The sequence below is a fragment of the Strix aluco genome, chromosome Z (assembly GCF_031877795.1).
Source record: "Strix aluco isolate bStrAlu1 chromosome Z, bStrAlu1.hap1, whole genome shotgun sequence".
NCBI classification, from domain to species: Eukaryota; Metazoa; Chordata; class Aves; order Strigiformes; family Strigidae; genus Strix; species Strix aluco.
The window spans coordinates 70,739,502-70,763,198 of NC_133971.1; the positions used below are offsets into that span (position 1 = coordinate 70,739,502).

Consider the following 23,697-nt stretch of genomic DNA (forward strand, 5'->3'; position numbering starts at 1 on the left):
CTGAAAACAACACAGTAAAGAGAGTCTTATTTACAAACAAAAAAAAAAGTTTAAAAAACACAGTTGGATCTATCTAAATTTAAATGAAATAAAACCCACCTACTCTCTGTATGCACATTTAAAGCACTAAAATTAAGTGTGAAGTAAGTATACGGAAAACATACGAATGTAACAGGACATCTAGAAAATAAGACATGAATTGGTTTATACTACCAGTAAAACATCACTTTTCCACCACACTCCCCCACTGAAAAATACAAAATTTAAAACTTACTTTGAAATAGTTACTGGTAGCTGTCCTGCCATACAACTCTGAAAGTATAATCTATTCTTTGATATCTTGTATTACATTCAGCATATGTGTTTTATTTGTACTATAACATCACCACATCTTTCCTACAAGGGAAAGACACTACTGCTCTTAAGACTATTTCCAGCTAGTGTTTTAGCTGCACTGGCAGAAAGAAGAGACATAAGAAGTGAGGGGAATACATAAGCACATCCAGATTTTTGTATCTGAGCAAAAGGAATAAACTGAAGATGACCCTCTTCTCAGCTCAGTCAGCAGTCTGGCAGTAGTGATGATAACTGTCAACAGAAAAAGAGATACTGAAGTGAATGGGAAACATGAACTACAACTACTCTTAAAAAAATAACCAATGTCCTTTTTAGTTTAAGGACATATACTGAGATGACTGTCTGTGCTGGTTTTGGCTGGGATAGAAATAATTTTCTTCACAGTCGCTAGAATGGAGCTATGTTCTGGATTTGTGCTGAAAACAGCGTTGACAACACAGGGGTGTTTTGTTAATGCTGAGCAGTGCTTGCACAGAGTCAAGGCCTGTTCTGCTCGTCTCACCACCCCACCAGCGAGTAGGCTGGGGGTGCACAAGAAGCTGGGAGGGGACACAGGTGGACAGCTGACCCCAGCTGACCCAAGGGATATCCCAGACCATATGACATCATGCTCAGCATATAAAGCCGGGGGAAGAAGGAGGAAGTGGGGAGACATTCAGAGTGATGGTGTTTGTCTTCCCAAGTAACCGTTACGTGTGATGGAGCCTTGCTTTCCTGGAGATGGCTGAACACCTGCCTGCCAGTGGGAAGTGGTGAATGAATCCCTTGTTTTGCTTTGCTTGCATGCGCAGCTTTTGCTTTACTTATTAAACTGTCTTTATCTCAACCCCTGAGTTCTCATTTTTACCCTTCTGATTTTCCCCCACCAGGGGAAGGAATGAGCAAGTGGTTATGTGGTGCTTAGTTGCCAGCTGAGGTTAAATCACAACACTGTGCACTGTCGCAAATTGTTTTTCCTGTTTATAAAAGAAGCATTATTAACTAAAAATTTCTTAGAGACCGCAAAGATGGTCATATTATCCCCTATATTTTGCATTGTATTAAGAAAATTCAGAAAGTACGTCCTAATTTATGTTGCCTTTCTGTAGGGAAAAAGAATCTGTTTATGATTTAAACTTCTGATTATGAAAAATAATGGGATTAACATATAACAATAGCTAAACAGTCCGAGCAAATTTCTGGAAATACATTTGACTTCTTTATCAAGTCTACTTTTCAAGAGACTTAATCTGCATTATTGTAATGCAAATTGCATGAAAAGTGTATTTTAATGAGTTCTTGGAGCTTTCACTGAGCTGCCTAGACAATAATGAGAGTATTGTTTTGGATATTTGTGTTGTAATATTTTCTGCATGAAAGCAATTACTGAAACTAAGTGCCATTAAATAGAAGAACTACAGACTGGAAGAGAGGTCCTTTCAATAATCTTTTTCTGTTGTGTAGACATTAAAATGGAATTCCTAAAGGTTAAATACAGTTCATTATTTTGCAGAGACTGGTCAGAAACATCTTACAAATAGATACACTGCATATTCTCTTACTCTTTGCTTCTGACTGAAAAAACAGCAACAGGTTTTCGGTCTAAGGTTTCAGCAGAGGTACCTCTGCAGCACTTTTTGATGATGAACAGAAACCTGGATGGTGACACAGTGCTGGCATTACTCTTCAGTTCCACTTACTGGGCTAAGGGACTTAGACATCACATGGAACTTGTTTCCACGTGGATGTTTGCTGCAGTTGCTGGGAGGCTGTTAACCGGAGCACAGCCATGCCACACTGAGCAGGCAGACTCACTGTGGCTACTTCCCCAGCTGTTGGCAGCTGTGTCAGCAGTCACAGCACAAAACCCAGCACCTTTATGCACTAAGCACAGTTTGGCACTGGGCTAACCATCACACAGTTTGGTGAGCTGGCAAAGCTGGACCCTTGGCTGAGGAAGAGGCTGAAAGACTGCACCACACACAGTCATCTGGTCTGCTCTTCATGTAGATCACTCACCCTATGAAATAGTGAAACCGCCTGCTGATGCTTAAAGCATTCATCAGCCATCACAAATGCAACAGCAGTGCTCAGAGCATGCATTTTAGGCAATGCCAACTTGCAACACCGCTGCTCGCTATGCAGTCTAAAACAGACTGTGACAATGTCACACAGGTATGGGTATGCTTTATGGCTGTTACAGCTTGCTCTTATTCCTGTTGGCATTTTAAAGATACACAGTCTCTGTGAAACTTACTAGTCATCTATGCACAGCAGCATTGATTATGCACATTCCTTTTAGATCCAAAAGAAGGACTTAATTTGCAAAGTTTAGTTATTTTTGAGATATCTAACAAAGAAACATAACTATTTGTGTAAAATGGCAAAAGCCTCATCTTCAGCTTATCTGCTATCATTCCATTTTGCGCAATTTCATACCCTCAAAGTTTAGACTGCATGAAATTACAATTTGATGTACATGCGTTTTTATGCATCTCAAATATGTCACATTTGTGAAGAGTTAATTGCATGATATTGCCTATAGCTTTTCTCTAACACTACTGAGTACTATCCTCCTGTCTTTGCCCCAGGTTAGCTGTAGTGACATTTCTTTTATGATTATATCATAGGCCTTATAATAGTGTGTAATAAACCGTTACCTGTACTTCACAGGTAATACACTTAGTGCTTGCAAATCTTGAAACTGAGGTCCAGAGAAGCTAACAGGTTAAAAAAATTTACTTTTTCTTTCTTAAAATTGGAATTTAATTATTAAAAGTGATAGATTTTTCCAAAGTGGTGTGTGCTTCTTCAGATGCTTAAATACTGTCACTCTAAGTGACTTGGCAGCCCTTGCTTAAGGAGTAGGTGAGTGAAGAGGGACTGGATGTAACACACTCAGAGCTTTGTTCCAGAAGCAGCTGTACCTCTGGTCTACAGGATTTTAGTGTGCCCCTTCATGTTACGCACCTCACCCTTAATGCCTAGGATGAGCTCCCACATGGGTTCACCTCAAAGAGCAGGCCACTGCAACTTCTGTTGGTAACTCCTCAGCTGCAAGGGGAGAGCTCAGTACCCTGTGATCTCTCTTTAGGCGCTGCTATCGCTGGCAAGCACAGTGCCCAGCCAGCTTCTCCTGCTGCTTACTTTTACTGTCGCAGACATAAGGCATGAGAAAAATGGGGTTTTATAGCAACGATGAGTAAAATGTTAAACCAACACACACAAGATGACCTGGAAGCTCAGAGAAACCTTGCTTCCAGGAAAGGTCCCTCTCCTTCAAGCGGCCTCCAGGGGCCCTTCCCGTATGTGAAAAGCTGCAACCCATGTCCCCACGAGAGCTCAGTAACTCAGGTCGTGTTTTTTAGCTCTTCACACTTGCCCGAAGGCTGCTTATTCCCTACCTTCCTGCTGACTCTGGCAGGCCTGATATTAAGCTGTACCACCACAGGTATACAGAAAACCATGCTATCGCTGCGAGGCAATTACTTCAAGGATTAATATAGGGCCACACTTCCACAATTAATTCACTGGATTACCGTACCCCCAGGTCTATCAGCAGAGTCTGCTTTCACAGATTTCATAACCAGCTTATACATCTAGAAACACTAGATAATCCTGATTGTGCTTCCAGATATCACAGATGAAAAAATGGGTTAGAACAAGCCAGTAAAGATATTGGCTACGTAAGCTATTGCAGTTTTCACAAACCTCCTAAAATCCTGCTGGGTTTTCAAGGCTAGCCCTGTGCATCATCCAGGATAACACAGTCTCACAGTAAATAAACACTGAACTTTTTACTATTCCATAGTCACCTTCAGAGACGAAGCCACAAGCCAAGCAGAAAGTCCCATTTCACCAATGTATCTGTGCATATCCCATCTCACACACTCAGAGGCAGTCTTAATCTAAATGAGAAGGGGCAAACAACTCCATACATCGGCCCCTATGACAGATCTTTTTGAATGTCATCTTCTCCCAGGAAGTACACTGCTTCCACCTCCATCACAGTGCCCCAGCCTTGTTTTTAAGTGAGCTTCGGCGTTTCTGGAAACACCCTGTTGAAATTTGACTGAAACCAGGTCATTATGTGGGTTTCCAGAGCCATGCAAACGCACTCCCTGCCTGCCCTCGGGGCTCTGCAGAGGGGCCCAGGCAGCCAGTGTCTAACAGACTGCTGCCAACCACTGGCTAGATAAAGATTGCTTCCTGAAGGGAGAAAAGGCAACAGGTTCACCAAGCACTAGTGCTTCTTCCTGTAGACCACTTTGGAATATCTGTACTTAGTATCCTCTGGAAGCACGGAGCTTCTCTCCATTCAATTTCTCTGTTTGCTGGTAGGAATTATGAGACCGCTTTCTGAGTGGTTCACCTGTGCGGTCACACAACTCTGATCTCCAAAGTGCTAGCAAGTTACTGATGGGCAACAATTTATACCCCTTCAGATTAACAGAGGAACTTGAGTACAGTCAAGTCACAGCTAAATTCCTTTACAGCTGCAAAGCCTCTATGTTCACCTTGACATACTGTTTTCCTTTAAAGCATTAATTCTTTAGTGTTCCTATATAAAACCTTTCTGTTTACCTTTAAACTGAGTTACCATTTTGCAGTCATAATAGGTTGTTCAATATCTTGCTCAATAAAATAAGAATTTGTGATTGATGGACATCACATCTTAATCCTAAAGGACACATTATATTACTGACCACATTGTTAACACAGAAAGCCATAAGGGCTGAGTAAATCTATTTTCACTGCTATAACATGACTATATTTTACATTGTTTTCAAGTAGCAGATCATACGTTTTTACAAATATTTTGTATTTTCACTAAGAGCAAAGCCAGTATGTATTGCTTCCCTTTCTTCTCACCTGTCTACATGCCCTCTGTGCACCTATCTGTGGGCCTGCAATTCATGATTTTGAAGTCAAAAGGTGGCACAACATCAACAAGTTAGCATTGCAGAGCTTGTTTACCTGCTGTTGTATCCCAGTAAGCACCAAAGATTCAATCCTCCTCTCAAAATTCCGTACAAGGCCACTCCAGAACAAGTTTCTTATGACTTGCAGGGAAAATTAACAAAAACCTCAGAGCTATTTCTGTCAAAAGACAACTGAAAATTAAAGAAGCTCTGTGCAGACTTCAAGCTTCTCCGAAAGCCAAGCTATTATAAATTAACAAGTTAAATTAACTCCCCATAAAATAGAGGAATAAGATTGGAGAGGAATTTAAAGAGTTCATTGTTATTTACCTCTTATTCAATGAGCAACTCATGAGATCATCAGAATTTTTATACATGGATCTATTATCCTCTCCTTGCTCTGTTCTGTTTTGGTAAATATTATGAAGGTAGCACTGAAGTGGCAACTCTGTGAGACACTGAGATGCAAAGGACTAAATTTTAAAGAAAGTATACAGGAACTAGCTTTTAAAAGAAGTATAAAACTTAGTGTTTAATGCACAATCATGTGTAAGTTAATGTCATTCCTCTCCTTCTGAGCTGAGACTTTCAACGCTTTATTCTTATTATTTTTAAAAAATTTTAAAACCAGATATTCACTCAGAACTATACTACCAGAGCTAATGGTCTTAAATTAACATTTTCATTTCAGAAATGAAGATATATTTTTTGCAGAGAAAAGCATGAATACCTAACTCCATCCATACTTCCCAGTGAAAAGAGTCAGCTATTGCCATCAAGCTATTTTAAAAGGCAAGACCATCTGCATTACTTTTGAGCATTCTAAGGAGCTACTATATAATTTAGGATAAGGGTATTTATACTTTGCAGTTCCACTGCGAAACTATAGCCAAGGCTCTACAAAGCACAGTGAGTCTATTTTGCACGTCTGCAGTCTAAATTAAAACATAATAAAATGGAAGGAAAAACAAGAGAAGAGACAGATCATGCATCTAAGACCAGCAAAAGGGGAACCAAGTAGGTGCAAAACATGCTTGAGGAAAGAAAATAATTACCACTGAACAGAGGCCCTTGTGTTTTCTAGTCTGAAGTCTGATAAAATGATGGCTTCAGCAGAGCTCACTGAAAATAGCTCAGTATTGCTAACATAGATTAGTTGCTGTAGCTGGATAGAAAAAATTTCTAATTCAATCATTTGTGTGGTGGGAGAAAAAAGAAAACTATTACAGTTTTAAGTTAGATAAGGAAAGAGGCAGTGTCCTCCAGTTCATATGTAACATGCATAGCATTCCTTGCAAGATGATGACAAGAGTCCAGAGAGTGGGAATTTCAAATGTTATTTCCAAATCAAGGAGACACCTGCTATTAAGTAAGATCTAGAAATATGAAAGTATGCCTGATTTCTCTAAATATACCAAAAGACTGTAATAAATTAAGGCTCTTCAAGGATCTCATGCTTGTGTGACTGCTGAATCTTTTATGGAAACATTTGATTTTAAAAGTTTCAGAAATTACATGTTTTGTAACTTTCTTTTTTTGGAGGTCAGTTTCCTGACATAAGGTAGTTGAGAGAAAAACCTTCAAATACCTATGTGGATAAATTTTTGATATGCAGCTCTGTTCTGCATTCAGTGTTGTGAGGACCTTACCACTTCACTAATTAACTAACCACCCACATATTTCTGCACACAAATCACCATCTTGAATACTTTGCTGATGTAGTATTTGCTGCGAGTGAATGAAGTGAAAACTTCTACAGTCAGTCACTCAACTCTGAAAAACGGCTGATTGATACCGCAAAAAAATGTTTAGGAGGCTGCACGCAATACTGCAAACCTCTTGCTGAACCAGGAGATAAAAATCAATAGTGAACAGGAAACAGATGCTGTTGCCCTGAGACTGTGAATGTTAACATTCAGCAGCCACCAAAAGGGCAGCTGCGGTGGTTTGACATCTGTGGGCTGCAGCTTCTACCAAGAACAGAAACCAAAGATACTTTTCCTCACCCCAACTCGCATTACTACGCTTGCTTACTAATAAAAATCAGTGTTTCTTCTCAATTTTTGTTTTGTTATGAATTTCTCATACATAGCTGGAATGTTGATTTTTAGTTTCTCTCTAAATTCTAGAAAAATTAAGTTACACAAAATCCTGTCTGTATGTAGTATACTGTCTCATCTTGCAGTAATAAAGGAATGTAAGTCCCAGGAAAAATGCTATGTTCTAACCAGAAGGTAAAATGGCCACTTAGGATGGATTCTGAGGACAGCAAAACAGGTTATTTAATGAGCTTTCAGCTTTATTTGTATTTGTTTGAAATTGTTCTGTAAGAACAAGGAATGTCAGTGAAGTAGGTCCCTAGGCAAAATGGAGTATTAGAACATTAGACGAAAGGGATTACATATTCAAGTGTCTAAGCATGCTATTAAAATGACCATCTTTTGCCTTTTCAATAGCTTTACATAATAACATGGTGATTTTGAGAATTACAAAACCTTACAGCAATTAGCATATTCAGTTTACAAAGGGATTGTCATCTTTTCCTCTTCAACCCTCTAACTAAATAAATGCAATACCTTTGTTATACCCCAAATAACACTGCTTCAACTTGAAAGACTCACGTAGTTTAGAAAAGTGGGAAAAAAAAAATCTCTAACTGAAACTATATAGGGATTAACTAGGCAAAACAATTAACTAAACTGTAATGCAAACAGTTTGCTGAGCTGCACAATACCAAGCTTACAAAATATTAACACACATTATCTGCTTCTATTATTCAGTGAATGTTAGCGGGTACACAGACACACACAGCAACCTTGCTGCCAAAAAAGTTCCCCTATCCCATGTAGAAGGAGGGGGTAGAATGGCCCCATTCCTCCTACACTGTCCATGATTACTGAGTTTTCCTCAGAGCTTTCAAGTTGAGACACTGGCCTGATTTCATCTAGACAGATTACAGAGCAGAAAGCACTGCAGAAACAGGAATACACTGATAGTAAGGTTATAGACAGAAAGAATGTGAGAGCTAGTATGAAGTGGGGAGAGGAAGAAGCATCACACTAATTTTGCTGTGTATTCACAATACATTTAAAGAGTTCTGAACAAAAAACAGGAGTAGTAGATATTCTGACAGGAATATAATGAAGTTTTACTTCATACAGGATGTTAACTTAGCTTTTTAAAAAAATACTTGCTTACATTATCCAAAGTTGACAAACATGCAAGTGTATACTTCTGGAACTAAAAAAACCAACCCAGGCTACAAGTATTACACTAAAGCAACACATGCTGGACTAGAAGTGTAAAAGCACGTTCTAACATAACAAAGCACTATCATGCATGTATATACCATAGAAAAGATGAAACTCCAAAAGCTTCTTCCCAGTTTTCTTTTTAAATCTATACTGTAAATCTACACGTTACTGAAAGCATGCAACACTTAAAATATCCTTATAAGGCAAGGGGAAATATCATTTACCAAAGCTAGTAAACAGGAAGACATAATCCTACGTAAGAAAAACCACACCAACAGCCAAGGAAAAAACACAAGTGCTGCCCAAGATTCTGGTAAGAAAATTATTTGCTTGCATGAAATACTTATTCTAAAGCACGTTTAACTGATACAGAGCAAGTATGGAAATAATACAGTGTCAGGCATGCAAACTGTGTAAAGACATGCATGTCTCACCAAGCAGACACTGCCTAACTGTAACACGAGTAATGCTAACTTCTAAACTTGCAATCTTTGAGGAACTTGAAGCCAGACTTGAAACAATGCAGAAGTATTCTCTGCTGACATATTTATATCAATCCATTAGCAATAACCTTGGATGAAAAATGAGAACTAAAACAAGGATATGAAAGTTCAGTTTACATTTCAACAGGACAGAACTGGGAAAATTCTATTCTCTGTTATGCAGGTTGAAAAAAAAAAAGAAAAAGCATTCAGTGATGCTCCTTTACACCAATATAAAACACAGTAAAATCTGCTAAACTAACCTGCACTCAGAATCTCTATTTCCCTCTGCTCTTAACTTTAAATCAATTTATTTAGCTCCACGCTATTCTTCTAGATCCATAAGGTGATTAAAATAACAAGCAGAAAAAATTCATAGATATGCTGGATTTTTTTTAATCTTTGTAGTGCATTTACAGTGAAAAATATGGATAGAAATCAAGAAGCTAAACTCTGACTTAAAAATAAAAATTTCTCATGCTATTATCTAGTTTCCTTTTGGGATGGTAAGGAACATCCATTAGATCACTATCATTCTCAGAGAAAGTGTCTGTTGTTTTAAAACAAAGAAATTAACAAAGATTCTGTTACTCCTCCCCAGGTCTCTAGAGCTACTTACAGTTCCAGAATAAGAATGACATCTGTTTTGTTCTCATAAACATCATGCAGCGTGATCACATTAGGATGTCGAATCTCTTTTAGTATGCCAACTTCTCTCTCGATGTCTTCGCGGCTCACTCCGCGCCGGCTGGATTTCGTTCTCCGTTTCTTGATAAATTTTGCTGCAAACTGCTGACCAGTGCTCTTCTCACGGCATTTTTTCACTACAGCAAACTGTCCACTAAAAAAAAGAAAAAAAAGAGGGAAAGAATGAAGATGAGTGGTTCAAGGAAGTTTAGAGTAGCCTCGATTTACTATGGTGGGGGAAAACAACTGTACCTCTGAATTACCAACTCGACTACAGCACATCACTGCTTTTTAGGCAATCTAGAATAATGCCTGAGAAAACCCATAGAGTGGGCAGAAAAGGTAAGTCAAGGTATTCTTACATTACACAAACGTACATACACACACATTTCAGCATACCCATAAGTAAAAGAGAATATCTGTGTAGACCACTGGATTTTTGACAAATATGTGCATCAGAGATTACTGGGGAAAAGTAATGGCTTCTGGATTTCCCCTTCCATATGCATGTTAATTTTTTTTGTTCTGCAAGAGGAACAAAAACCTGTGATTGTGTTACAAATCAGAGGAAACTCCAGGAAGCTGCTGACTCCTGCTATCACTGACATATAAACCTGTTGGGGCTAGATGTACATACTGGTTCAGATCAGAAGTCTCCAGGAATCTAATGCGCAGTTAAAGCATGAACAGGATTTCTAATATCACTGTTTTCCTTTTAAGTTTTCTCAATCTCTGCCTGAGGATTCTGTAACAATCCTGGTTTTGGTTTATTTCACCATACAAAGAATTCACAGAACTACAGAATGATAGCAAGGCAAAAATTTTCTGAAGTTAGCCTACCCTGAAAAAGTGGTGTCCCCTAAAGTAGACTTAAAACAGCAGTTAAATCAATGCTATGCCTAGTAGGCTTGACTATCTACAGAGTGATGTAACATGCAAGCACGTATAATTCCACCCTGTACCTGGAAGAGGAACTAACCTGTGTTAGTGCTTAATTAATTAAAACTGACAGAGATCTCTAGGAAGACACATCACCCACAAAAAGGGCATCATGTAATGACAAAATGCCAAGTGAAAATCACTCAAAACTACACATCTCATGCATGAACTCAGTGCACAACACTACTTTATTATTGGAGAACAAGCATGCGCCAAATATGTCGACAAAGTAATTAAGCAATTAAGGATGTATGACAGAAAATAGAAGATGGTAACTGATCAGCACAGTGTTATGCAATAAATGAAGATATTAACAAGCTGTAAGGAAAAAAAAATCACACTCATTACTTTTTGAATTTAGAGGGCTGATCAGCCAAGAGTAAGTTATGCTGCTGGGTCACCACTGCCATCAATACTTTGCTGTCCCCATGCAGAACCCTAAGTGACAAATCATCTTGAACTGGGATATGCAGTTGGGCAAGGCTAAATGACTGTCACCTGCAGAAGACAGGGCAGAGATGGATCCTCTCCTATGAACTCCTAGAAAGGGGCTCTAGAGTAGCCACCACCAGCTGGGCAGCCTTTGCATGCAGCCATGGGCGGTGAGAAAAGTAAACTCTGAGAGAAGCAGTCAGTCAACAGTCTTAAGTTTGAGGTTTGGTTTTACTTCAACGTTATGATCACCATTCAAGTTTCATTCTTCATTATTTCAAGAAAGTATTTTATGAACTGGTGAGATAACTTAATGCTGCATAAAAAAAATTCTTGCCTTAAATTCCCACCCACATCCACACCACCCCCAATTTTGTACAAAGTTGTGAATGGCCAGGTTCAACAGACAGGGTCCAACACATTATTGCTACAAACTGCAGTGGACAGAGCAGTGCTTTAGACCACACCACATCCTCTTCCCCATTACACATAGGCTGGAAGACCTGCTTCACTTGCCTAGACTCAGTCAGCTAGTGCTATCTGAGATGCTCTTGGACACCTAAGACGTTCATGTGGGGCTGGCCCATAACACACAGGACCTCTGGAAGATGTGTCATTCTAAACTGGCAGCAGAGGGCTAGACAAGGTACATTAACACTTCCTGCTTGCTTCAGTTCAACTCCACAACAACTCTTCCTGCAACAGCAGCTCTGGGTTTGATCTCCAAGGTTTGAGCAATTTTGCACTGTGGGACAGCCAGCCAGAGTGGAGTGTGCACTTAGCTATTCGCACTGCTGCCAAGAAGTAGAGAGTCTACTGGCCCATGCTTACAGCAGGGAAAAGCAGTGATTCTCTCACTCTCTCCCCCCACAACATGCACGTCTCACCAGAGATATTCAGCTTTATTTAAAAAGCAATTGGCTTTTCAGAAAGTTCACAGTTCCAGCAAAACTACAAAGTCGGGCAGTAGAGAGACGTAGGTATTACCACAACTCTGAACAGCTACTCAAGCTCACGGACCAGAAGGAAGTAAAAAGCCATTGCTTTTTGACCACGCGGCTGGCTGTCAATCTAGCAATCTAAACTGCCTGATAGAGGAAGGAAAAGTATTTCTGCTTATGATTCATCCATAGACTTGAATGCTACAGGGCTAACCACTTCCTTATCAATGCTCACCTTGTAGGTTTGGCAAAAGCTATTGTATTGCTTCATTTTAAAACAAAGTCCAAAAAAGCCCACAACACAAACCAAACAAATGCAACAACAACAAAATCCAAAAGACTGAAACCCAAAATTACTGCTAACATCAGCTCTGGAGAGGTTGGGACTGAAAAGTAAATCTGAAGTATACAGACATAAAATATACTTTGATATCCAAGAAGACTTAATTATAAAAGTTGACTGGGATTAAGAGTTACCTAAAATAAAAAAACATCCTGCAAGTCTTTTTAAACATGCACCAGCAGTGGACCTGTAAGCTGAAAAAATTATTTTTCCACAGTATTATTCATATTTGAATTATACCATTCCCTAAAGCCATTTTATGCTTCCAATGCCTTTAAGGCTAAGCCTATTTAATCTTATTTTGGCAATGGGTCAACTGTGACATTACCGCATGAGCTGTACTGACCTACTGATATAAAGGGGACCAGGTAAGACCAGCAGAGCTCCTCTCTCCTCCTCTTCTGAGCTATGCAGCTTTAGTTTTTCAGTCTTTTACCTTTTTCTCCAGCTACGACCACCTGTTTGAAGGATGCCCTGATCTATCACAATTCAATATAAAAGCGTTATCAAAAGACCAATATATTGTTTAAAACCACATGACTTTATAGATTGGTCCTGTCCATGGTTTATTCGGATGGCAGGCTCTTTGACACTGCTCAAGACTGCAAGAAAGTTACCAACGGGTATCTAGATTAGTAACCTTATTATTGTTGCTGTTGTGGTATTCAGCACATAACCCCACAATTAGTTGTTATTAAATGCTGCACATGCAGATCCACTTAAGCTGCAATCAAAGGGGCTCTTTTATGTCTGGGATCCCTAAGCCACACCATTTTACAACTCTCTCTGAACTCCTCTTTTAAAAGCAGAGAAGAGGTGTAAATCAAAGGGCATTTATTGGGCTTTAACCTGTAAAACTGCAGCAACAAGCTGTTGTAAGTCAGCTCTGTATGGGCTAACACATCTATATGCAGTAATATTCTCCCATAGATGCTACAGTTTCAGATCCAGCATTCATTCACACAGTGCCTTCAAAGCCAGAAAAGCCCTTTAGTTTTTCAAATTCCCTTGCTTTTGTAGGTTTGATTTAAAATGGGTAGGGTCAAAAATTAACTGCCATTTTAGGAAACAATTACACTGAAAAAAATACAGAAGAAAATCACAAAGGCACACTTTATAAAGTATCTGACAGTTTTTTTTCCACATAGCAGAACCAGGTTAAATAGTGAAGCAGGATGACAGCTTGACATGAGAACAAATACTTCTGCTAATAACAGTAATTTATTTTGTGATCTTGTAATTCTTATGCAACCAGTAGTTAATTACTATCCTAAATCCACTCTTTTTGGGACACTTGGCATGGTATTTCCACATCCAGTGATTTTTCAGACTCGCTTCAGAACAAGTACTTATCCCATTGTCTAATCATTACATTTCTCCATCTTTTTTACATCATAAGACAGACGCCCAGTGCCCTTTACAATACATACATATATATATACGCAAAAGTTATATATAGAGGTGATGAAGTCACCAATAAAGCACCTATACTCCACTCTTTATTGGTCCTGGCTTAGCAGGATCACAGAACAACTACTCATTAGCATGGATAGTTTTAACTAGAGACAGACATTTTAGACTAAAAGAGAAAAAACAAAAAAGTCCCTACATTTCTTCCAGAAGGATGATCACAGGGGTGACAGACACCCTGTATTCCTCCCCACTACCAGCTCTTCTGCAAGGATTGAAACTCTTGCCTCAAGAACCCTCTGAAAGAGGTCCAAGCTGGGCACAGGGATCCTACAGTAACCCTGATGGACCAATTTTCTAGTATTTATTGCCACAGTAGGGCAAGCATGGGGGACTTCTCCATGCTATCTTCTGAGGACTGCATTCAAATGACAAAGATTAATGGAAGCAGGGGATAGGAATAAGGAAAAGGCATTATGTTGACATCAGAGCAGTAAGATGCCTTGGTACATTTCTGACACTTCGGCACTTTTGATTTTACAAAAATTGGTATTCACTAGTCAACTCTGAAAATTCAATGTATTAAGATCCAACTGGTTTTACTATTTGTTTGACTGCCTTTTTAAAATTATACTAATCAAACAGCAAGAGGCTTACATAATACTATTAGATTAGCCCATTAAATGAACTGAAACTGAACTACAGAGCCATTTGTCTTCCCCAGTGAAAGTTACTAGCAGACTGTGGACACCCCTGTCTTTCTTTAGAGATCTGTATCAGGGCAGGCCAACTGAGCAGGTGATTTCCACCCCCAGCAGTGTCTCAGCATCAGTCAGCTCCATCAGTCACCACTGGCACCCACATACCACTGTCTGTCATCAAGGGCATCTGAGCTGCTTCTGCTAATAAGGTTAACTCTCACAAAACTTCCCAGTGAGGCAGCAGTACCTAGCTGAGTCTTTTCCAAAGGAAAGGAAGACTTATCCACAAACTGTGAAGGATTATAGCTACATTTAGTCCCCTCTCCACCTTCTAATCAAGCAAAACAACATTTTCAGTTCAGCTGCAATGTCAAATTGGAGGCAATCACTTTCCCCTCCTTCCTCTCTCCCTCTCTGTAGTCATGCAAAAGATGATAAACTTTATAAGGCACTTGAGAGCCTCTCTTGGGTGTATAAGGCTTACAGTACCTCAGCTGAGAGTCACCAGTATAAAGTGTCACACTTACCCCATTGAGAAGACAAGCTATTATCAGCATAAGCAGGGTGGGGTAAGGCATGGCTAACAGGTTAAAGCAGATGCAACTGGAAAGCAGTGGTGTTTCATGTGTACCACACTCAAAAGACAACCTATTTCACAGAATAGTAGCTTTACTGCTAGCTACCAGTGTTAACGCCTGCAAGGAAAAAAATCTTCATTGATCTTGACAAGTAAACTGGGATACTCTAAAGCAAAGTATCTTGCCAGGTAGAGTTTCTCTAAGTGCGCAGGCACATCTTTTCTTTTCCCTGCAGAGGGCACGTTAGGGAACATAAGTGTGGGAGACTGCAGCCTGTCAGCTTCGCACAGCCTCTGAGAAACAGCCAGGCTTTGATGAAAAACAGGCCTTGGGAGAAAGATAAGAAACTGCTGAGCGGTGCTAAGGTGGCGGGGAAAAACAACGGACAGCTGCAACACTAAAACTGTGGAAAAGTACTGAACTGTGAAAAGTTACTGCCGCATGAACAAGAAGTTGATTGGTCTGCATAGCGCGTGTTAGAATGTTCTTATGCTGATAGGAGAAAAAGTTGGTAACTGTCTTAATTGCTGATTTGTTAATTAGGAAGCAAGAGCTTTGGCAAGAGCATAAGTATGGACTATTTGGAAAAATAAACGGCTTTGCTTGCTATAACTCTCATAGAGTTGTGCAGGTCCGATATCCTCTCGTGACACATAAGGGCCCTTTCCCTAAGTCACGTTTTTAATTTTGCAGCCAACCAAAGAGTACAGGCAGGAATGAATGCGAGAGTAATAAGCTCATTCCATAGTTGTTCCGGCTGTGAAAGTCAGAAATACTTGTACAGTGCTTACAATTTTTGTGCTCCTTCCCTTGCCCTGCAGTGTTTAATTCTCTAGCACAGACTCTGAAAGCATGCAACACGTATTGTTTAGCTGCAAGTCCTCCGAGTACTGAAGAGCTTTGAAAATAAGTGGCAAACAACATGAAGACAAGAGCATCACAGAACAGCTGCATCTGAAGGATACATGGATCCTAGACAGATGATTAGGCTATTTTTTTTTTTTTTTTAATTTAAACAGCTCTGGCAAAACCGTTTTCAACATAAGTAACAAGTTTACACTTCAAGTGCTGACACAGACACACATCTCTCAGTTGACAGTGGAGCTGTCTGCTTTGCATCCATGGCAGAGAAATGCATTTTCAGTCCATAGTGAGTCTAAGGGGCAGCACTCAAAGTACCTGACCACTCCATAAGGTGAGGGAACAGCACTTAATTACTCAGTAGAAGAAAAAGCTGCAAGCACCTGAAGGCTACCCATTGCTGTAAACATGTTTCAGCCGCACATAAACACTTGTTACAGGAGAGGACACAATAGAAGCAGTAACTTTGGAGACAGAGGAGAAAAGCAGTACTGAACAGGTGAAAGAGGACTTAAACATGATACAGCATTTAAGCTAAAGAGAAAATACTCCTCAACTGCTGTATGAGTGACTAAGCAGCTGAAATTGGATGGTGCACCACAGAGATTGTTGTTAGGACTGGTCTTTTCCAACTACTGCTAATACAGAAAAGCAAACACAAGAACTTAAACTTGACCATGAAACTATAAATAGTACAAAGCTGCAAGTACAAAGGCTAAAGAGTAACACGTTATGCAATTGCGCAGTATATCTCCAACATATACAGAGTTTAAATCAAGTTGTAATTTATAACCATCAGTAAAATGCATGATGGTATACTTTCCTTAGAAATATTTTGGAAAAGCATCAAAGACAAAAAGAGCAAGGACAGCAAGGAAGGGGAAAATCAGACATGTTTATAAAGCAAACAAATGTACTCACAACTGGTATTTCCTAACTTCTGAGTTTCTTGTTACACATAGATGTGTTTATACACTTAGAAACTCTGTGTCTCTTAAATTCCCTTTCCTAATTTCTGATTTAGAGTATCTTTTGGTGTAAAATTATCAAGTTTCAGAAATACCCTGATCTCTATATAGGGACTCAATGTATGTGATGACAAAATTGTTTCATTATCTTTCAGTATGAATGCACAAAATATTTCATTAAAAGTTATTTTACCAAAACATCCAGAGTATAAAAATGACTTCTTCCCTTATGTAATATTTTAAGCAAAAAAATTTAACAACTTTCAAAATAATCTGTATTATTACTCCATGAAATATTTTGTTAGCAAAAACACTGCTTTATCAGATACTATTTTTTGTCTGAAACCTCCAATGTACTACCTATTCAAATATAGTTCAAACAGTGTAACTAAACTTATTAATGAAATTAACAGAAACACTCTGATAGTATCTGTAAGACATGCTATCACAATATGAAGCAGTCAGAACTCAAGGTTTCAAACACCAAGAAGCAGGTGGGCTAAGTTAACTTTTTCAGCACATCCACAGACTAAACTACCTACCGTAACTTCGTATAACTGAAGTCAGGTTGCAGGATGGACCAGAAAGTGAAGAATCACAGAAGCAGGGAATTTTTCCAATCTGTTTTTTTCTTCAGCATTTTATAAGCTCATGCCCCCTATTTTTGTGGTTTGGTTATTTTTAAAAGCAACTTATCACGCATTTCGGGTATGTATTCATCATTACATTATGATGATGAAACTGGAAGTCTCTGTTGCTCTGCCGCTTTCTGCAATTTCATTAGACTGCTAACAGACTTCTCTAGATGTTTACTAAGCTTACAGAAAAGTGATTTTTCAGTCTCTTCATTGTTTTCTTAGAAACCCAGAGGAGCCCCTAGTCCTAAGGGAGGACATAACAGCATGATAAAGAACTTTGCCTATAACAGAGCATAAGAAAGACACTACACTATTACCATTTCACATGCTTTATATTGCTCTGAGTTATGTATGAAAAATTTTAGAGGAATAATTACATGGGACGATGGACTAAAAGAGATGAAAACACAGAAGACGACCTCTTGCCTGAGTACATGTATGCATGTGCATCCAGTACTGAAAGGGAAGCCTATGCTACAAAGTGTCTTCATGATACCAGTTTATCATAGTACTACATCAATTTCTGGGCCACACATTTTAAAAAGGCCAAATGATCAAAGGTATGACTGGCATTTCCAAGGCTTACTACACAGACTACTATCCATGTACAGATTTGGTCAAGATCGCATCTCACTGAACACAGCTCCCCAGAACAGTAATTACTGTGTAAGCGGGAGCAAATTAATCACACAGCTCTAGGTGGCTCAGAAAAAAGGGGAACAAGAAAGAGAGCTAGATTTGGAACACTGTTAGTGTATTGTACCCACACGTTGAAAGTAAGACCAAGCACACCTTCCCATGGCCCTTCCCCAACACTCTCACCTAAAGCAAAGGGGCTGATCTGCTTGGGATTTTTGCATTCTACTCAGAGAACTATTAAGTTTTTCCAATATAGTTAATGCTACTCAAGTTGGAACTGTTGGGAGCACTCATGCATGCACACACCTGTGCATACAATTGCTGAGCTGAAAAGCACTTATTAACTAGTACAGTCCATCACACAGAGATGACGGAAAGTGGATCCTGCATATCAGCAATTTGACAGTAAATTTCAACTGCAGATGACTGAAGAATTGTTCACATTTAGAAACAAGAGGTTTAGAAAAAAATGTAATCTTGTGATGATCAAGCTTGATTTTGTGAAGTGGAACAAAAATCCACCTTTCCTTCCTGTTTACATGCAATATATGTAAATGCTTTCACTCGCTCTTTGTGTATGTATAAATATGTCAGTATCTCTCTATACATCACAACAGCATTGTAAAAACAGGATACAAAAATAAAATTGCACGGTATTTTCTTTATAGTTTATTTTATACACACTATACTGTGAAGTGAATAGATATTTGATATACTCTATATTTGTAAGAAGTAACTGAATTACTGTCCTGGAGAAGGGTTTTTAATTAGAAACATGGCACCTTGGAAAATAAATAAAGAATCAAAAGGTCTGCAACATCTGCATCCTGCTGATGTACTTTGCCTGAAGGCTAAGCATAGCCCTTGCCAAGTATGGCTGCTACGTAACCAAATGAGAGCACCTTTGCATTTTTTCCCTTTAAGGGAGGCTTTGTTTCAAGTCAGGGCTCTAAACTTAACAGGATTTCAGTGTGCAAAATGTGTTCTCACTGGGTAATGCCAGATCTCCCAGCGAAGTTGCAAATGTATCTGCTCTGTGCAATCCCTGAGTGTTGGCATAGGACCATGGAGGGGAAAGAATGGAAGGAATTATGAAAAGCAGTGTTAAGGGATGGTTTATTGTGTGATTCCATGTGAAAACAGCTATGAAAACACTTGAAAAAATATCAGTGTAGGTTCTGTTTGAAACAGAATCCATTTGTATTTTCCTTATGTAGTCCACCTCCTTGATACTTAACTAGATGTGACTGAAGTGTGGTTTACTTCACCACTTTAAAGGGATGTTTAGATAAGTACTTGACTCATGATGCATCACACATTACAGTACAGGAAAAAGTAAATGGTGCTTAAGAACATTTTAATTAGGCAAAATAAAGGCAAAGATATTGAATAATAACCAAGCATTGTAACAGAAACATGTATAGCAAATTTAATATAAACAAATCACATGAAGAATATCACCCCTGAAGATTTATCTGCATTGAACACAAATTTGTGTCTATTTAAATATACCATTGGTCTTCGTTCAAAATAGCAAAGAAGAATATGGGAGTTATATAAGAACAGAAAGTTCTATACAAACCAAGTGTTTTTGTATATACAATACTTCAACAGATATTATCTAAACAGAACTACCAAGCAGAGCATGTAATTGTGAGACACAGTCAAGGCTTACCAAGGCAACAAAGTTTAACCTAGGACTTTAAATAAGAATTAACATCCATAAACTCAAATTGGCAGATAACTCAGTAGTATAACAGAGACTTCACTAAGTTCATCAAAAGCCACTTGCTCAGAAGAAAATGCTTTACAATAAAGACTGCCTCTGCACAGTCCTTAAGCTTAACCTCTGAAGATGCCTAAGTTGTGCGTGTCTGTATACTACATAGTCTTAAATTCAGCTTAACATTTATTGATTTTTCATCTTTTTAAGGGAAAGAAAAATTTCCTATGACTATTTCCCTCAATTTAGATAACTGTAAAATGAATTTAAGTTCTATTTTCCCAGGTTGTCTTCAAATTTCTTATGGTATTAAAAATAACCCTTATAACTTTTTCATTGCCAATAAGAGGGATTTATACAATTCAGATGCAAAATAAGTGAAAAAAACATACATGAAATCATTACTTTGATTGAGAGATGACACAGAACAACCTCATCCAAAATGTTATGTAAATGTGTAAGACTTAATACTGATGGATACTTTAGAAGACTTAAGCATTCACATGGAAGTCTTCAAACTATTTCTCTGTGCAGTATTTTTCTTTTCATCACTAGTACAATGGACTAATTTTGGTAAGCACTTGAAGATTCTTGGAAATTGCTTCCATCTGCTAAATGTAATATAGCATCTGCTTTTCAGTGAAGACCTCTGAATAAAAGTTTTATTACGTACAGCTGCAACTGTCTCACAACTTTACTCCACTTCCTGATTGGAAATAATGTGAAGGGCAACAAAACTGACAAGTCGAAGACTTAAGACCGTTTGGAGCATGGCACCTCCTACTACTCATCCTCCTTTCCTTTCTTCCACACCAATCATGAATTGATGGGCTCCAAAGAGGAGGATAGCAGCAGGGGACCCTTCTGAAAGCATCAAAAACCCCCAGTAACACCACAAGATGAGAAGGCAGAAGCCCAGGGAAGAGGGAGAGCCTCAAGTCGCGTCCCCCCTGAGCAGGAAGAGCGAGCTGTGACTGAGGGCAGTGGGGACTCAGAGCAGGCAGAGACTGGAGTAATGACGCCCAACGCCCTCCCCTACAAGAGCAGCCCCCAGGGCCGCTGCGAACAGGGCATGGCGCGGCAGAAGGGTGAGGCGCAGCAGTTCCAAGAAAACCACCACCAGAAAGGATGTGGCGACCCAGACAGAGCTGCCAGGCAAACATGCAGCGGTCCGGGTCCCGGGCTGCAGGGAGTGCCTGAGCCCGTCAGTCCTGCCGGAGGGCAGCAGTAACAGCACCCGTGTGCGCTGCGATCAGCTGGGTGACCTGCTCAGCCTGGTGGCGGAACTCAGAGAAGAGGTTGAAAGATTAAGAAGTATTTAGGGAGTGTGAAAGGGAAATTGATTGGTGGAGTAGCACCTTAGCACCCCTGAAGCAACAGGAGCAAATAGAGGCTCGAAAATCGGCAGGCGATCACCAGGCAGAAGGAGGGGACCTAAGAGATGGGGAGATTGGAAACAGGTCCCTGCTCAGGGAGGCAGGAAAATCGTCTCCCAACCTCCCTCACCTTTCATGGTGTCCCTTCACAACAGATACGGGGCCCTGGAACTTTTGAATGAAACAGAGAAGAATAAAGAAAATGAGTCACACAAGGAGGAAGACCAAGGTCCACCAAGGCCGGGTCACTCTAGACCAGTGTCCTGGTTTAGCCAGGATAGGGTTAAGTTTCCCCACCAGTAGGGGGGGAACTCTAGCTGGGTTATTCAGATACCATGCAGACATCACATCCTGGCACAGAGGCGGGACAGTCGTTACTGCGTGTACTGTGGGATTTGCTCTGTTCTCGCTGCTGTATTGGTAGATATCTTGCTCTGTTTGTTGTTATTACTGTTATTGTTGCTGTTTGCTGTGTTGCTGTCACACTGTTGTATTAAACCTCTCCTTATCTCAGCCCAGGGCTTTGTATTTCACTCCCTTTGTGGGGGAGGGGCAGCAGCCGCGTGGTCTCAGACCCCGGCAGGGACTAAACCACCACAACCAGGTATTAAAACCAGTTCTAAAAAGAACCCCAGAAGAGTCATTGTAGTGGGTGACTCCATTCTGAGGGGTGCCGAAGGCCCAATATGCAGACCAGATCCGCTTCATAGGGAAGTCTGCTGCCTCCCTGGGGCCCGGGTGAAGGACCTCACGGCAAAACTCCCCACTCTAGTGAGACCCAAGGACAACTATCCCCTCTTGGTTTTTCAGGTAGGTAACGACAATATTACCAGAAGTCCAAAACCAATGAAGAGAGATTTCAGTGCCTTGTGGAAACTGGTTAAGGGGTCAGGGGTACAAATAGCGTTCTCGCCCATCCCTTCAGTTGCAGGGATGGATGAGGAAGATTACAGGAGAACTCCACAGATGAGCCTCTGGCTCCAAGACTGGTGTTATAGGCAGGGCTTTGGATTTTTCAGCCATGGGTTAGTATACAGGACGCCAGACCTTTTGTCATCAGATGGGATGCACCTGTCCCAGAGGGGGAAAAGGATCTTGGGGCTGGAGTTAGATGGGCTCATTGAGAGAGCTTTAAACTAGATTTGAAGGGGGAAGGGGACAAAACTGGAACTCCCAGACATAAGCCCCACAGTAGATTACCAGAGCTTGTGGGGTGTTGTGCCAGCAACGACCCTCGCCCTGCCACCTCAGTGGAGACAAGGGATGGAGACATGCAGCACAACAAAGATGCAAGGGATATTGATGGATCCGTAACTGTAGTAACACCTGTGAAAGCTCAAGCCAGACTTAGGACCTCTAAATGCAAAAAGGTGCAGGGGACATCAGCCCATCTGAAGTGTGTGTATATTAATGCACACAGCATGGGTAACAAACAGGAGGAGCTTAAAGCCATGACGAAACAGGAAAATTATGATGTAGTGGCTATTACAGAAACATGGTGGGATGTCTCCCATGACTGGAGTGCGCCAGTTGATGGCTACAAGCTCTTTAGGAGGGATAGACAAGGAAGGAGAGGCGGTGGGGTGGCGATGTATGTTAGGGACTGTTATGATTGCTTTGAGCACAAGTGTAGTGAAGACAGGGTGGAGTGTCTTTGCGTTAGAATCACGGGGAAGGCCAACAGGGCAGATGTTGTAGTAGGAGTCTACTGTAGGCCACCCACCCAGGACAAAGAGGTGGATGAAATATTCTATAGGCACTTAGGAGAAATGTCATGATTGCTTGCCCTTGTTCTTGTGGGAGAGTTCAACTTCCCAGACATCTGCTGGGAATGGAACACAGCAGAGCAGGACCAGCCCTGGAGATTTCTGGAATGTCTGGGAGATAATTTCCTGACGCAGCTGGTGAGTGAACCGACCAGAGAAAGTGCCCTGCTGGATCTCCTCTTTGTGAACAGAGAATGACTGGTGGATGATGTGGCAGTTGGAGGCTGACTTGGGCACAATGATCATGAAATAATAGAGTTCTCTATTCTTAGAGAGGCCAGGAGAGGGCTAAGCAGAACTGACATCCTGGACTTCAGAAGGGCTGACTTTGTCTTGTTTAAGCACCTGCTTGACAGAAACCCTTGGGAGACAGTCCGGAAGGGTATAGGGGTCCAGGAAGGCCAGACACTCTCTAAGAAGAAAGCCTTAATGGCTAAGGAGCAGGCTGTCCCCAGGTGCTGTAAGAGAAGCCGGCAACAGAGAAGACCACCCTGGCTGAACAGGGAGCTTTGGCTGCAACTCAGGGAGAAAAGAAGAGTTTATGGCCAGTGACTCACAGTGATTACAAAGATGCTGTGAGGTTATGCAGAGTGGAAATCAGGAGGTCTAAAGCCCAGCTAGAAATTAATCTGGCTTCAGCAGTCAAGGATAACAAGAAATGTTTCTATAAGTATGTCAGCAGCAAAAGAAAGACCAGGAAA

General features: G+C 40.3%; 1 protein-coding gene across 3 annotated transcripts in view; it reads right to left on the reverse strand.

The window, feature by feature from the left end:
* The window catches only part of DAPK1 (death associated protein kinase 1), a 102,423-nt gene that overhangs the window by 39,630 nt on the left and 39,096 nt on the right, over positions 1–23,697 (reverse strand). For all 3 annotated transcript variants that reach the window (XM_074812137.1, XM_074812136.1, XM_074812138.1), the window contains exon 3: positions 9,614–9,835. In XM_074812137.1, the coding sequence (XP_074668238.1) occupies positions 9,614–9,835 (222 nt within the window). The remainder of the gene's footprint in view (positions 1–9,613; positions 9,836–23,697) is intronic.